Source organism: Carcharhinus amblyrhynchos, chromosome 6, assembly GCF_965287045.1.
Source record: "Carcharhinus amblyrhynchos chromosome 6, sCarAmb.v2.hapA, whole genome shotgun sequence".
In the NCBI taxonomy this organism is placed as follows: Eukaryota; Metazoa; Chordata; class Chondrichthyes; order Carcharhiniformes; family Carcharhinidae; genus Carcharhinus; species Carcharhinus amblyrhynchos.
Genome location: NC_137329.1, coordinates 67,395,657 through 67,412,723, shown reverse-complemented (window position 1 = coordinate 67,412,723; position 17,067 = coordinate 67,395,657). Strand labels below are relative to the sequence as shown.

Sequence of the window (17,067 nt, the reverse complement as noted above, 5' to 3'; positions counted from 1 at the left end):
CCTGCTTCATAAAAGAATCAACACTAACAGCGGCATTGAGTCCAAACGCAAGAATGTTACACTCAACCTTTATAAAGCTCTGGTTAGAATATTGTGTCCACTTCTGATAACCACACTTTAGGAAGGATTTGAGAGTCCTTGAAAAGGTACGGAGGGAGATTTACCAGAATGTTCCAGGGATGAGGACATTTTAGCAACAAGTTTAGGCTGGAGAATCAGGGGTATTCTCACTGGAATGAAGGGCAGGACTGATAGAGGTGTACAAGGTGAAGACAGGTTGAGGTAAAATAGACAAAGAAATGCTGTTCCCATTGGCTGATAGTACAAAGTCCAGGGAAAGATAAAGCGGGACATGGAGGCAGAATGTTGTTACACAGCAAGTGGCAATGAGCTGAAGAGAATGGTGGAAGCAGGAATTATTTCAAAAGGAAATAATGAAAGGGTGCAGAGGAGATTTACAATGCTGTTGCCTAGATTGGGAGGCATGCCTTATAAAGATAGGTTGAGGGAGCTAGGTCTCTTCTCCCTGGAGAGACGAAGGTGGAGAGGTGACCTGACAGAGGTTTATAAGATGTTGAGAGGTATAGATAGGGTGGACTCTCGGAGGCTATATCCCAGGGCTGAAATTGTCGCTACGAGAAGACACAGGTTTAAGGTGCTGGGGAGTAGGTACAGAGGTGTTAGGGGTAAGTTTTTCACTCAAAGGGTGGTGAGTGAGTGGAATCGGCTGCCGGTGGTGGTAGAGGCGAACTCACTGGGGTCTTCTAAAAGACTTCTGGATGAGTACATGGGATTTAATGGGATTGGGAGTTATAGATAGTTCTATGGCCTGGTAGGTATGGATATGATCGGTGCAATCTGTGGGCCAAAGGGCCTGTTTGTGCTGTAGTGTTCTATGAAACTGGATGAGCATTTGACTCTCTGGGAAAAGAGTGGAGACTGGAACTCAGTGTATTGTTGTACAGAGGGCCTGGATCGAAATGATGGGCCAATGGCCTCTTTCTGTGCCAAAAACAACAAAGGAAATGCGAATACACCATGACATCCAGTACCTCGCAAAGGTGAGTTCTGTAAACTAACGATTTCTCCCAAGTGTCTCTTATATAACATATAAGTATGTATGAGTGTGTGTATATGAGCGAATGAGCACAATCCATCAACCTTGGAATTAAGATGAAATACTTTTGAAAACTCTATGCTGGCTGTCTGTTCAGTTGATTATTAAGTATTCAGTCATTAATTTACACTCTCTAGCAAAATTCCAAGAGCCAATATCTGTAATTCCTGTATGTTTCTATGTCAACTTACTTATGGAATGATGGGACATTATTATAGCAATCCAGGGGAATGGTTGCTGAATCAGGGAACTTTGGAGTAGTACAGTATAGGTATTTTCAATGTTCTCTTCCATTTCTATTCAAACCCTGGGTCCCGGAGATTTGTCAATCTTTAATCATCGTTATTTTCTTCATTGATCTGATTCTGTGAATGAAATTTTGGTCTCTCTCTTTACTGGGAATGCTGATGCAAACAATTTAACACATTCACCATTTCTTTATTTTCATTGACAATCTCAGTACTATTGATTTTCACTGCTGGTGACTACTCTCATTTTCCTGATGTCATTAGAAAAGATGCGTGCGTTAATTTTGAAATCCATCGCAAGTTTCTTTTCACACTCTTTTTTGTAATTCTTAGCATCTCATTTTTTCTTGTTCTCTCTTCACTGTCCTTAGGCATCCATGGCTGTGTTTATTTGACTTGTCCTTGAGGGGTATAAATTGATTCTGTACTGTATTCAATTCTGTACTGAAAATCTCTCCCCAGTTTTATGTTGTTTTGATCACTAATAATATTCTTCAATAGACAATGCACAGTCTCTGTCACACCCTGTTGGAAGCCAGCCTTACCTATATCTAGAGACAGAACAATTGTTCTGCATTTTTCTTTTTCTGATGGCTATTTGATAAATGTTCAAGCACCATTTGGCTGTTAACAAAGTGTAGCTTTAGTTAAATATTGTTTGAGAATGTTCCCAGGAATCAGAAGGCTTGTAAAACAAGTTTTTTTTTCCCCCACGGGATGCAAGACCAGCACTAGTTACCCATCCGTAGTTGTCCTTGAGCTGAGGATCTCACTGGGACATTTCAGAGGGAGCAATTTAGAGTCAACCACATTGCTGTGGAACTGGAGTTATATGTAAGACTGACCAGCTGGGTAAGGACGACAGATTTCCCTCCCTAAAGGACTTTAGTGCACCAGATAATTTTTTTTACAACAATCAATGATACTTTCATGGTAATCATTATTGAGACTAGCTTTCAAACAGGGATTTTATGGATTGAATTTAAATTCCACCAGCTGTTGGTGTAGAATTTGACCCCTGTTCCCAGAGCACTTAATCAGGAGTCCATTGATATTACCATTACAGCACTGTCTTACCTGTTTTCCCATTGGAATGGAAATATTATGAAGTGTTTGAAAAAAGGGTAGAGGGTAAGGGTTGATAGATATCACCAGTTGGAACCTGTGTGTTCACACAGAGGGCATTTGTACCAAACAACAATTTACCACAGGGTCACAGGACTAGAACCATAAACAGGTATAGGATCAGCCACAGTTCAGTCAGCCTCTCCCCAGCCCATTCTCCGAACACCACCACGACTTCCATCCCCAGCTCAATGGAATAAATTGCATAACATCAAAGAAGAGCAGAGAAAATCTCCTTGATCACTTTGGCAATATCTGCATTCCAACCAACATCACAAAGTGATGTCTTAACCAAGTTGTTTGTGGAATTACGCTTTGCATAAACTGGCCACCACAATCCCCTAAAAATACATTATAAATTCAAGTTATTTTGTTTCTTTTACAGACAACAAGTCATTTCAGTATTTGAAAAGGAAAAATAGCTACAAAAAAAGAAAATAGAGAAGACAGCTGCTTCTAAAGAGATGGAATCAACACAGCAGCTGAAAGAATTATAGTGAAACACAGAACTCATCATCAAGAAAATTGCCCAGCAATATAAGTAATGCTTACTGGCAGTAAGGAATTAGTAGAACTGGACATGACTGAATCAAGAGAGGAAAGGGGCAAGTATACAGGAATGGCCAGAACAGGAGTGCACAGAGCAAGAAGTCTGACAACACCAGGTTTAACTCCAACCAATTTATTTGATAGTAAGCTCACAAGCTTTTGGGGTTTGCCCCTTCGTCAGGTGAATGGAGAGTTCTGGCCTTCAGACTTCTTACTGTATTTACCCCAGTCCAACGCTGGCATCTCCACAGAATGGAAGCGGGGCGGGGGACGGCCCCGCCAGGAGCGGGGCGGGGGGGCGGCCCCGCCGGGAGCGGGGCGGGGGCGGTCACACTGGTAGTGGACAGGGGTGATCACAGTGGCAGTGTTGTAATTCAATGGATGGCTGTTGATTGTTTACTGTCTGCCTTGGAGTGTGTCAGCGTGGTCACTCCACCTCAGGACCAACCGTCTAACAGAGCCGTCCTCCTGTTCCTCCTGTAGTCCAAAATGATTTGAACCCAAGGCTGAGACATGACTGAAGTGTGATTTCCCACCTTTATTAATTTTGATCACAAGTAACAATCAGCCAATGACTACCCTGATTCCACTCCGGCCTGATCTGCTGGCCCCACCCACACCCCCATATCTATCCCACACTCCTATCCCATTCCCCCACTGCAAGTCACCCCCAACCTCCACCATATCCTCCCACATCATCGCATCCCACCCGTCCCACTCCCCCACTGCATATCCCCTCACCTCCTGCCATCCCTTGAACTACTTACCTTTGGTCCCCTCTTGCGGGTGATGGTTTGTCCGAGTCTGCTAAGGAAGGAGATGGGTGACTTTGTGGCAGTCACAATGTTGGATTTATCATGAAAACTCAGTAGGTAATCTGTGAAGCAGTAAAAAAAAACAGGCTGTGTTGAATGGAATTTACACAGTGATTACAGATACTGAGTGAATCAGCAGCAGTGAGTCACTTCATGACAGTAAATATTCTCATGCCTACTGGCTACTAACTGTAGAGATATTGGCTGAAGTGCCATCCCGTGGATATGAAAACTCTTTACATCTTAGCAGCTGATAATACAAACTTGACAGAATCCCTACAGTGCAGAAAGAGGTCATTTGACCCATCGAGTCTGCACCAAGAACAATCACACTCAGGCCCTATACCCGGAACACCACACATTTACCTTGCTAATCCCCTTAACACTAAGGGGCAATTTAGCACCGCCAAGCAACCTACCCTGCATATCTTTGGAGTGTGGGAGGAAACCAGAGCACCTGGGAGGGAGCCCATGCAGGCACTGGGAGAAAGTGCAAACTCTACACAATCACTCAAGGTCAGAATTGAACCCGAGGCCCTGGCACCTTGAGGCAGCAGTGCTAACCACTGTGCTACCATGTCGATTACAATCTCTGCTTTCTTACCCACTCTTGTATCCCACAAAATCACGTGTTAATTTGTCCAATGGGCATCAGTTTTGCTAGTAACTCTATTAGTGTGGCTATTTAGCAAATTCTTTTAGAAAGTTTACATTTCATAATATGCCATTGCAGAGTGACTGCCCTTGACATCAAGACAGCATTTGACCAAGAGAAGCAGCTCTCAAGAGTCCTATCAAAACCGGAATCAATGGAAATCAGGGGGAACCCTCCACTAGTTGGTGTCATACCTGGTACAAAGGAAGATGATTATGGTGATTGGATCATCACAGCTCCAGGACATCACTACAGGAGTTCCTCAGGGTAGCATCCTGTAGACTGATGGGGCAGTAATTATCCATGTTGGATTTGTCCTGTTTTTTTGTGTTGGACATACCTGGGCAATTTTTAACATTGCCGGGTAGATGCCAGTATTGTAGCTGTATTGCAACAGCTGGGCTAGGGGCTCAGTAAGTTCTGGAGCACAAGTCTTCAGTACTATTACCGGAATATTGTCAGGTATCCAGTGCCTTCAGCTGTTTTTTTGATGTCGTGTGGAGTGTATTGTATTGACACAAGGCTAATATCTGTGATGCTAGCAATCTCTACAGAAGGCCAAGATTTATCAACTACTTGGCACTTCTGGCTGAGGGTTGTTGAGAATGCTTCAGCCTTATCTTCTTCACCAATGTGCTGGGCTCCTCCATCATTCAGAAAGGGAATGTTCTTGATTGGGTGCTCAACCCCCTTCCTCATTTCCATTAAAACCAGAAGAGGATGGATTTGAACTGGTTTGGGATTAGATAGAAGATTTTTTAATATTTTAACATTCTACCCATTGCCAACTCTCACGCCAAGGACACAAGTTCAATTCTGGCTTTGGGTGACTGTGTGGAGTTTGCACATTTGCCTTGTGTAGGCTTCTTCCAGATGCTCTGGTTTCCTCCCACATTCCAAAAATGTGAGTGTTAGGTAACTGGCCACGCTAAATTGCTTCTTAGTGTTCCAAGATGCGTAGGTTAAGGAGATTGTCCATGGTAAATACGTGGGGTTACCAGGATAGGGCAGAGGGGAGGGCCAAGGTGGGATACTCTTTCAGAGAATCGATGCACCCTCAATAGCTGCACGGTAGCACAGTGGTTAGCACTGCAGCCTCACAGCGCCAGGGTCCAAAGTTTGCTTCCCAGCTTGGGTCACTACCTGTGTGGAGTTTGCACATGCTCCTCGTATCTGCGTAATTTCTTCTGGGTGCTCCGGTTTCCTCCCATAGTCTGAAAGACATACTAGTTAAGTGCACTGACCCGAACAGGCGCCATACTGTGGCAACTAGGGGAATTTCGCAAAAACTTTGTTGCAGTGTTAATGTAAACTGACTTGTGACCAATAAATAAACTTTAACTTTAGGCCAAATGGCCTCTTTCTGCACTGTAGGGATTCTATGATTCTAATGGCTTTAAATTAAGGGGGGGTAGTTATAGGACAGATGTCAGGGGTAAGTTCTTTACCCAGAGGGTGGTGAGGGATTGGAATGCCCTGCCTGCTGCAGTTGTAAATGCGCCTAGTTTGGGGGCGTTTAAGAGATCCGTGGATAGGTTTATGGATGAAAAGGGATTGGTTTAGGTTAGAGGGTCATTGTTTTTTTAACTGGTCGGCGCAACATTGTGGGCCGAAGGGCCTGTTCTGCGCTGTAATGTTCTATGTTCTAATGCCAATGAACCATCAGCCAGAACTTAGACAGGAAGGGAATGGACAGTATGGCAAGAGCTTCTTCAACTTAGTAAGATATGTAGTGAGCAAGCACACGTCACTGAGCATTACTGAGTGAGACAGTCAAACTGCCCATTGACAGTCTGCAAAGTTCACTAGGGTTATATACTACCTCGATCTGTAAATCAATGCTTTCACTATCACTGCTCACCTTCAGGAGCTGTGTCCTTGAGCATTTCATAGAACTGCGAGAGGTACATGACCATGCTGAGTTTGTCTGGTTCACCAACTGCTGCCATTTCCTTTCCCGTCATTATGGGCGAAATTCCAAACTCCCGCTCAGCAACATCAAATGCCATCTGGTTGTTGCTCTCCACATCTTTCTCATTCAGCTGATCAAAGTCTCTGCAAGTGCATAGGAAATAACATTCAATAAATACGCCCAGCAATATCAGGGCAGTTTGTGTAAAAAAAAAACATTTAAATCATCAAACATCAGTCCCAAACACTCCAGGGCAAATTATAACTTCCTCACTTTTCATCCTTGGAGCTAATAAAATTCCTGTCTCCACGATGACAATTACAACAAAACTCATTTATCTCAATATGTGTCGTTAGTTTATCTATATCACTGAAGTCACTTCACACAATCAGATTTACATAGAGATTTCAATTGGATATTTATATGAACTTTATTCACTGATTCAGTTGAACTCCCTATCTCTTCTTGTCCCACTCTTTTTTCCCAAATTGCTACATTGCTCTGTTGCTTCGATTTTCTCTTCAAATTTTTAACTCGTCCCTTCACCTGATCTCCTCTTTCAAATTTAAAGCCACATTCTCACTTGCCAAGAATCTTCACCAATCTTCATTCGCACATCACAGTCGTAGCTTCACCTCATCCTCAAACACTGCTGCAAATCTGTCACCCACATCTCGTTCTGCCAGCTATTCAACCACGACAGCCATATCCCTTGAACCACACCGACTACCACACTTGCCTCTCTCCTATAGGATAAGGTCATGGACAACCAGAGGAAGCAGGGAGTAACTGGCATAAAGATAGCCCTCATTACTGGACCACAGATCATGTTCCTCAATGATGTAGCTACGACTGAAGCTGAAGCCATCAAAATCTGCTGATCACCCATACTAAATCTTCCTCCTCAAATGATGCTAACAATCTCTTCTGACTACAAATCACAGTGGCCAAAGCATGCATTTCAACTTCCCTTTCTGATACCCCCAGAACTACCACCTAGCCAGGCAGTGAGGTGGGAGTTGGAAATGCAGGTTGACACATAAGAACTTAGTCTCCACTCACAGCCACCAGCAACAGACACTGTCCTTCCATTCCAGGAATAGTAAAGAGGTAGAATTTGTGCTTAGTGAGACCCAGTGTGAGTGGCCTGCAATTAGAGGTAGCAAGGTGCCAGCTTCTTGACATTCAATGGTGTTAACCATCACTGAATTCCCCTCTTTCAACATCTTTGGGGTTGCCATTGACCAGAAACTAAACTGGATTTGTCACATAAACGCTGTGGCAACAACAGGTCAAAGCCAAGGAATACTGTGGCAAGTAATTCACTTCCTGACTCCCCAAAACCTGTTGACCATCTACAAGGCACAAGTCAGGAGTATGTTGGAATACTCCCCACTTGCCTGGATGAGTGTGGCTCCAATAACACTCAAGAAGCTTTACACCGTCCAAGACAAAGCAGCCCACTTGATTGGCACCTCATCCACAAACATCCACTCCCTCCATGATTGACACTCAGTAGCAGCAGTGTGGAGTCTCTACAAGATGCACTGCAGTAATTCACCAAAGATCCTTGGACAACACCTTCCACACCCATGATCACTTCCATCTAGAAGGGCAAAGGCTGCAGATACAAGGGATACCACCACCTGCAAGTTCCCCTCCAAGCCACTCACCGCCCTGACTTTGAAATATATTACCATTTCTTTGCAGTTGCTGGATCAAACTCCTGGAATTTCCTTCTAACAACATATTGTGGGTCAACCCACAACACATGGATTACAGCATTTCAAGAAGATAGCACCTTCTCAAGGGCAACGAGGGACGGGCAATAAATGCTGGCCAACCAGTTACGCCATATCCCAAAAATGAATTTTTTTAAAAATGCTCACCACGAGAGATCATTACACATTAATTCTACTGCAGAGGACTTTGCTGAAGACATTAGTGAGACATTTTTCAGGAATATGCCTGTGTGTAATGTAATGACTTTAACGAGGCCCATGAGATTGTTGTCTTGGAATATGAGCTCCCTGATTGATGTAATGATCATCTGCTCAATTAGGGAGTCTCACCTTATATATATTTTTTTGAGGAGTGTCAGGGCTACTGACAATTTCGGATTGTAACTTTGTACCTGAAGCACTCTTAGACGTGGAGGTAAGTTTGTAAATAAAGGAAAATTGGTGAAGGAACACTGGCCTCTGACAAGTTATTTCAGTGGCAATGGTGAAGAAGAATGAACCAAAGGAACTTGCTCGCTAATAGCTGTCTTCGTTCAGGTAAGCCTTTTTCAGGCATCATGACTCTGGAAAACTCTGGACTCTGCTGACCCTGCTTTGGAGGATTGGGCCCAATATGTGGAACATGTGCGTTACTTTTTAAGAGCTAACAACACTGTTAGCAGATGAAAAGCAATGGGTTATTCTTCTGACTGCTTGTTGACCATCAGCATTTTCTGTTATTCACAGCATAACTTCCCTGCAGGCCCTAGATACCAAAACCTTCCAGGAATTGGCGGACTTACTGAGGGAATATTATGACCTTAAGCCACCTTTGATCCTGAGAAGATACCAGTTTTACTCAGAACTCCAGGGGACAGAAGCGTGTGATTTCAGGGAGGGAGTGCTAAAAGATTGTGTGGTATGCCTGTTAGCTCATACTTGGGTTTCAAACAGGCATTACAGCTGGCCTTATCATTGCAAAATGCTGTAAGGTATCCCAGTGTGGACACCAATGCCAGTTCGACTGAGTTTGGGGTTGCAAAGTTGCTGTCCGTAAAATTATTTTTTAAAATTGTAAAATGCTAAGAGAGAAAGTATTGCATGGTCTCTTTACAAAAGACGCAGGTGCATATGACACCAATACACTGAATGAATCATTGCATCAAGAGGCAAAGCAGTAATGTTGCTAAGACAACAGGCTGTTCGTGACTTTTAACCAATTTGTTTGTTAGGCACTTGAAATTGATGTTTTGGTAACCTAAGAACCAATCATATTGTGGGAAATATTGATGTGTCATCAGGGGTATAAGAGATGGAGGCAGTGAAACAAACTGGGAAAGCACCTGTCACTGCTCACAACTCAGAGAGAGAGAGAGAGAGAGAAAACTGCTGGCTCTCATTGCTGCATTTTCATCTCAAAAGTATGCCTCATCTTGATAGTTAAGATACCAAAAGAAAACAGAGAGTCCCGACAGAAGCAAGAAGACAGAAGATTCTGGAAGATGCCAAACCTGTAACTTAGACAGTAACTAAAAATTCTATTTTTTTGTGAATAAGTGGGAATTGTATTTATCTAAACAGCATTCCATGAGAATAGTGTTTTATTCGGTTTGTAAATAGCCTAGTTAGCCTGTTCACTGATAGTTAGTTAAATTAAGTATTACTTGTTGATTTTACAGAGAGCGCCTCAGGTTATTATTTTTGATTTAACCACAAAAAGTTACTGAAGAGCAGTTTGTACTATTCACACACACTTTTAACACATTATGATGCAAGGTACTCTTCTTTGAATAGTTAGGTGTTAGCTCTCAAGATGGGAACCAGCCTCCACTTCATAACAGGGGACCACCATTTGAGTGCAAAAATTACATTGGCCTCCCTCGGGGAGTATTTGGATACAAGTAAATCCAGATCTGTCCACAGTACAGCCCTAAAGCAAAGCCAAGCTTTGACCAGATGGTCAACAGCCCCTTTGGAATCTCGCCCAGCAAGGCATTGTAATTTTTGCCGGTATGCAGAGTTGGAACAACCACGCAAGCCTTCTAGACCAAGAATTAGGAAAGCAGTATGTAGCTGGATTCCAGGAGAGTGATTTTGATTTGATTTGATTTATTATTGTCACATGTATTAGCATACAGCGAAAAGTATTGTCTCTCGCACAATACAGACAAAGCATACTATTCATAGAGAAGCAAACGAGAGAATGCAGAATGTAGTGTTACAGTCATAGTTAGGGTGTACAGAAAGATCAACTTAATGCAAGATAGGTCCATTCAAAAGTCTGGTGGCAGCAGGGAAGAAGCTCTTCTCGAGTCAGTTGGTACATGATCTCAGGCTTGAGCTACATTCACAACCTTTTGAAGTTTCTTGCAATCTTGGGCAGAGCAGGAGCCATACAAGCAGTGATACAAGCAGAAAGAATGCTTTCGTGGTGCATCTGTAAAAGTTGGTGAGAGTCGTAGTTGATATGCCAAATTTCCTTAGTGTTCTGAGAAAGTAGTGGCTTTAATGAGCTATAATGTCAGCATGGGAGGACCAGAACAAGTTGTTGATCTGCACACCCAAAAACTTGAAGCTCTCAATCATTTCTACTTCGTCTCCATTGATGTAGACAGTAGCATGTTCTTCTTTACGCTTCCTGAAGTCGATGACAATTTCCCTCATTTTGTTGACATTAAGGGAGAGATTAGGGCATTGGTGAGGCCGCAGCTGGAGTACTGTGTGCAGTTTTGGGCGCCGTACTTACGCAAGGATATTTTGGCCTTGGAGGGAGTGCAGAGGAGGTTTACTAGGCTGGTGCCGAAGTTGAGGGGGTTGAGCTATGAGGAGAGGCTGAATAAATTAGGCTTGTACTCGTTAGAGTTTAGAAGAATGAAGGGAGATCTCATTGAGACGTATAAGATGATGAATGGGATGGATAGGATAGAGGTGGAGAGACTCTTCCCGCTCAGAAAGGATAGCAGGACTAGGGGGCACAGCCTCAAGATAAAGGGGGGGCGGTTTAGAACAGAGTTGAGGAGGAACTTCTTCACTCAAAGGGTGGTGAATCTCTGGAATTCTCTGCCCGTTGAAGTGGTGGAGACTACCTCACTAAATATTTTTAAGACGTGGGTTGATGGGTTTTTGATAAGAGAGGGGATTAAGGGTTATGGGGAGAGGGCGGGAATGTGGAACTGAGCCACGACAGATCAACCATGATCTTGTTGAATGGCGGGGCAGGCTCGAAGGGCTAGTTGGCCTACTCGGCCTACTCCTGCTCCTATTTCTTATGTTCTTATGTTCACATCAGTTCACCAGGTTCTTTATCTCATTCTTGTACTGTTTCTCGTCATGGTTTGAGATCCGACCCACTACGGTAGTGCCACCAGCAAACTTGAAAATCAAACTGGAGGGATATTTGGCCACATACTCATAGGTATATGAGGAGTAGAGTAGGGGACTGAGAACACAGCCTTATGGGGCATCGGTGTTAAGGATGATCGTGGAACAGGTGTTGCTGGCTTCCTTACTGATTGTGGTCTGTGAATTAGTAAATTCAGGATCCAGTCTCAGAGGAAGGAGCTGAGGCCCAGGCCACAGTTTGGAGATAAGTTTCATAGGAATAGTAATGTTGAAGGCTGGGCTGCAGTCAATAAATAGGAGTCTGACATAGATGAATTTGCTATCTGGGGATTCCAGGGCCAGGGAGATGGCATCTACTGTGGACCTGCTGCAGCGATAGGCAAACTGCAGTGGATCTATGTAGTCCAGGAGACTGGAACTGATTCGTGCCATGACTAGCCTTTCAAAACACTCCATAATGAATATACTCCCTGGAAGGTCCACCTACATCAGATGTGGATCAATGCCAGGAGCGTTGTTGTTTCTAGTATATATTAACGATCTGGAGAAAAATGTGGGTAGTGTGATTAGTAAGTTGGTGGATGATTGGTGGATTTGCTGATCGTGCTAGGGATTTTCTGAGGATACAGATAGATTGGAGACTTGGACACAAAAATGACAGATGGAGTTTAATCCGGACAAATATGAGGTCTTGCTACATTGTCCGTTTTAACACTCTGGTCAAGTAGTGTGGAGAAGGCTGGCACAAAGTGACACAGAGATTGTACAGAGATTAAAATTCATCCTTTCCAAACTCCATCAGCACAGCTGTGGAAATGACCAAGAGGCACTGATCAATGGTATATGTCCCGGAGAGCATTGCAGTATAGGCAGCAAGCACTTGACATCTGAATAAAGGGAAAATACTGCAGATGCTGGAATCTGAAACAAAAACAGAAAATGCTGGAAAATCTCAGCAGGTCTGACAGCATCTGTGGGGAGAGAGAAGAGTCAACATTTTGAACCTGGATGACCCTTCGTCAGAGCTGTAAAGAAGGAAAATCAGACAAGATTTATCCTATGAGTGTTATAGGAGGTGGGGGGTAATTAATCAGACTGGCATAGACAAAAAGACAAAGGGAATGTAAATTGGGATGAGAACTGTGCTCAGTTCTGGTCGCCTCATTACAGGAAGGATGTGAAAGCCATTGAAAAGGCGCAGAGGAGATTTACAAGGGTGTTACCTCGATTGGGTGGCATGCCTTATGAAGATAGGTTGAGAGAGCTCGATCTTTTCTCCTTGGAGAGTCGAAGGATGAGAGGGAACCTGATAGAGGTTTATAAGATGTTGAGAGGTACTGATTGGGTGGATTCTCAGAGGCTTTTTCCCAGGGCTGAAATGGCTGCCACAAGAGGACACAGGTTTAAGGTACTGGGGAGTAGGCACAGAGGAGATGTCGGGGTAAGTTTTTCACTCAGACGGTGGTGAGTGAGTGGAATCGGCTGCCAATGGTGGTGGAGTTAAATTCAATAGGGTCTTTTAAGAGACTTCTGGATGAGTACATGGGACTTAATAGGATTGAGGGGTATAGGTAAGCCTAGTAGGTAGAGATATGATCGGCGCAACTTGTGGGCCAAAGGGCCTGTTTGTGCTGTAGTTTTTCTATGATTCTATAAAGGCAAAGAAAGCCTTTACATGCCTCATAGAAAGACATTTGAGTACAGGAATGAAGATGTTTTACTGCAATTGTATAGGGTGTTGGTGACGCCACACCTAGAGTACTGTGTGCCATTTTGGTGTCCATATCTAAGGAAGGATGTTGTTGCTATACAGGGAGTACAGCAAAGGTTTACCAGGCTGATACTGGGAGTGGCAGGTCTGTTATATGAGGAGAGACCAAGTCAGTTAGAATTACATTCGCTGGAGTTTAGAAGAGTGAGAGGGAATCTCATAGAACCTTATAAAATTCCAACAGGGTTAGACAGGATAAATTTAGTAAGAATGTTCCTGATGGATGGGAGGAGGCGGGGAGTCCAGAACTAAAAGTCATAGTTTGAGGATGTTATGATGCAGAGGTTGACCCCCTTTTGAGAAGTAATGCCAAATCCCCAAAGAGAAATACTTTGTCTTGTAACCTGTAAAAAGTGTGTGGGAAGGTGTGAACTGTTCTTCAGTACCAGTTTGCGATTAACTAACAGAAATAACTGACACTCACTTTAAAATGAACACTTAACAATTTATTTATTTAACTAACAGGGAACTTTAACGAACCAAGTAACATACTGAATAAAATTAGATTCTAATGGAATACTGTTCAAATAAATACCATACTCATTCATTAACCAAATAATATATAATAATAGAATTCAGTCACTCTCAAAATTTGTGGTATTCGGAATCTTTTGGAGTTCCTCTGTTGATTCATTTGTCTGTAAGTTCTTTTTGATTTGGTACCCTTTGCTAATTAGATGGTGTGTTCACTTAAGAGATAGCTGAAGCTGGCAGAGATGAGAGCTGCTCTTCCTCTTGAGGCTGGGGAGATGGCAGTTCTTCCGCTGCTCTGCTGTTCACCACCACCCCCCCTCCCCCGCGGCACTCTCTTTTATACCTGCGTTGACCAATCAATTTTCTTTCAATAGGATTGGTCTGATGTTCTCAACACCATCAAATTTAAATTCTATAGGTTCCTGCTAGCTGAGTGCCTGCTTTAAATTGATTGGGCTAAATTAAAAACAGGTTGTCTTGCCAAGACTACTGTTTCACTTTTTGATACAAATGTTTCAGCTTGAATTCTGTGTATTGTTTGCATTTTAAACCTCCAAGCACTGAAACAAACACCAGTTTTCAAAGGCAGCACCTAATGTTTTCCCCTCTAGCATTTTTACAATTTTTCACATCTTTGCCAACATCAAATTCCAACTTCACAATCTCAACTTCACAACAAGGATAAGGGGTAAACCTTATGGAACTGAGATGCAGAGAAATTTCTTCACCTAAAGAGTGCTGAATGTGTGGAATTCACTATCACACACAGTAGTTGAGTCCATTTCAAGAAGATTTTAGATTTCAAGAAGATTTTAGATATAGCTCTTGGGACTAAAGGGATCAAGGAGTATAGGGGGAAGGGGAGATCAGGATATTGAATTTGATGATCAGCCATGATCAAAATGAATGGCGAAGCAGATTCAAAGGGCCAAATGGCCTACTTCTGCTTCTAGTTTCTATGGTGCTAGAAGCATTCTATGGTCCATTAGGAGATCGGAATTTGTACAGGCTCTTACAGCAATGCTGCAATACTGCGATTGCTGAACATAACCAGGTAATGCAGACTCTCCGTGATGTGGCAATAAGGCAATTGCTGTGCACATATTTCTGGAAAACAGGCTTTTGCAGTAATGCTGATTGCTGACATACTTTGGAAAACTGTCTCTCACAGTATTGCATGAATTACTAAGATATCGGGGAATACAGGCACTCACCATACGGCCATCATCATCCTGGAATACAAGCTTTCTCACTAATGCTGCAATACTGTGCTCACTGAGGGTACTGTGTGATAAAGTCTCTCACAGTATTGCAGCAATATTGTGATTGAAAGGGTACAGAAAATACAGGCTCTCACAGCAATGCAGTTATATTTGTGATTAATGAGTGTATCCTGGAAGCACAGGCTCTTACTGCAATATAGAAATAATACGTTTGCGGAGGTCATTCAGGAATACAGGCTCCAACAATAATGCAGCAGTAATGCGATTGCTAAGGGTGTCCTGGGAGTACACGCTCTCTCAGGAAGGCAGCAATACCGCAATTGCTGAGGGTATCTGGGAAATACAGACTCTCTCAGTAGCACAGCAGTACCATACTCACATCAGGTCTGGACGGTAACGGTGGATGATAGCTGAAAGTGCCAGTCCACTCTTCCATGACGTTGTTAGGTCAATCACGTTGACATTCTTGTAACCCTGAGTCTGCTTCTGGCACCAGGCAAGTAGTTTATTTGATCGAGCCAGGGGTTCTGTGAAAACAAGCAGCACAGGAATTAATGTGGAAAGAGTGGGCGGGACTGGGGAGAGGGTATGTGCTGGGATAGGTGCAGTTACTCAGGTCAGAGATAATGATAGAATAGTTACGTTAGGTCAGGGGTGGGGGTTACGGTTGGGGTCAAAATGGAAATTTGGTCAGGTTGTAATGATGTGCTGCAGGGTGACTGGGTCAGGATGTGTTGGTGGTAGACAGTCAGCTTATGTCAGACAGGGCTTGTCAAGTAGTGATGGGAGGATGGAGGGAGAGAATCGTGTTGGAGCGGATAGGATACTCGGGTCAGCAAATTGATAATCAGGTCAGAGGTGTGATGGGAGAAGAGTGTAGAATTGAGGAGGGGAGCAGCTTTTGAGTCAAGAAGAGTCGTTGAGTTGGTGCGGGAGTGCCACATCAGGAAAATGGTAGCCGATTCAGTGGGGATGGAAGTGGGAACAGGAGTGTCAGGCAGCTTGGAAGGGGGTTTCGGGTCAGTTTGGTATGGGGTTTTGGGTATATTTGGGAGGGGGTTTCGGATCAGTTTGGAAGGGGGCTTTGGTCAGTATGGAAAGGGGTTTCGGGTCAGTTTGGTAGGGGGCTTCGGTCAGCGTGGGGTGAGGTTTTGGGAGGAAGTTTCGGGTCAGGTTAGAAGGTGGCTTCGAGTCAGTTTGAAAGGAAGTTTTGGTTCAGTTTGTTAGGGGGCTTCGAGTCATTTGGAAGGCGGAGTCAGTTCAGTTGGGGAGGGGGATTGTGGTTCAGTTGGGGAGGGGGTTGTGGTTCAGATCAGTTGGGGAGGGGGTTTCGGGTCAGTTTGGAAGGGGTTTCCAGTCAGGTGGCAGTTCAGGTCTCTTGGGGGGTTTGGGTCAGATGAGGGTTCCGGGTCAGTTTGGGGGGGCGGGGGGGGTGGGTGGGTGGGTGTGGGGCGGGGGGGCATCCAGGTCAGTTTGGGAGGGTGTTTCTGGTCAGTTTGAGGGAGGTTTCGGGTGGGTGTTTGGGCAGGATGGGGGTTTTTGTGGGGTGGGTGTTTGGGCAGGGTGTGGATTTGATCAAGCTGGGTGTTTGGTCAGGTGTTTTGGGTGGGACAGGTGTTTGGGTGGGGTTGGTGATTGGGCAGAGGGTCAGGCAAGTGTTCGGGGGCTGGGCAGGTGCTTGGGCTCCAGTGGTATTTGGGGCGGGATGGGTGTTTAGGTGGGTGTTTGGCTGGGACAAGTGTTTTGGGCGGGGTGACTGTTTGGATCGGATGAGTGCTTGAGCAGGGCGGGTGTTGGGGGGCCGGGCGGACGCTTGGGGGGCTGGGTGAGTTTCTGGTCAGTTATGGGGGTTGGGTCAGTTTGGGAGAGGGTTTCTGGTCAGTTGGGGGGTTTGGGTCAGTTGGAAGGTTCGGGTCCATTGGGGGTTTCAGATTAGTTTGGGAGGGGGTTTCGGGTTAGTTGAGGAAAGGGTTTCCGGTGAGTTTGAGGGGGAGAATTGGGTCAGTTTGGGATGGGGTTTCAGATCAGTTTGAGAAGGTGTTCTCAAACTGATCTGAAACCCCGTGTCAGTCATAGGTTCAGTTTGAGAGGGGGTCATGGGTCAGCTTTGGACAG

The 17,067-nt window shown here is 44.2% G+C and overlaps 1 protein-coding gene across 6 annotated transcripts in view; it reads right to left on the bottom strand.

Moving 5' to 3' along the window:
• mical3a (microtubule associated monooxygenase, calponin and LIM domain containing 3a) overlaps nt 1-17,067 on the bottom strand; it is a 422,657-nt gene that overhangs the window by 261,757 nt on the left and 143,833 nt on the right. For all 6 annotated transcript variants that reach the window (XM_080190575.1, XM_080190577.1, XM_080190576.1 and 3 more), the window contains 3 exons: nt 15,332-15,479; nt 6,371-6,564; nt 3,807-3,916 (listed from right to left, as the gene is read on the bottom strand). In XM_080190575.1, coding sequence (XP_080046701.1) covers nt 3,807-3,916; nt 6,371-6,564; nt 15,332-15,479 — 452 coding nt within the window. The remainder of the gene's footprint in view (nt 1-3,806; nt 3,917-6,370; nt 6,565-15,331; nt 15,480-17,067) is intronic.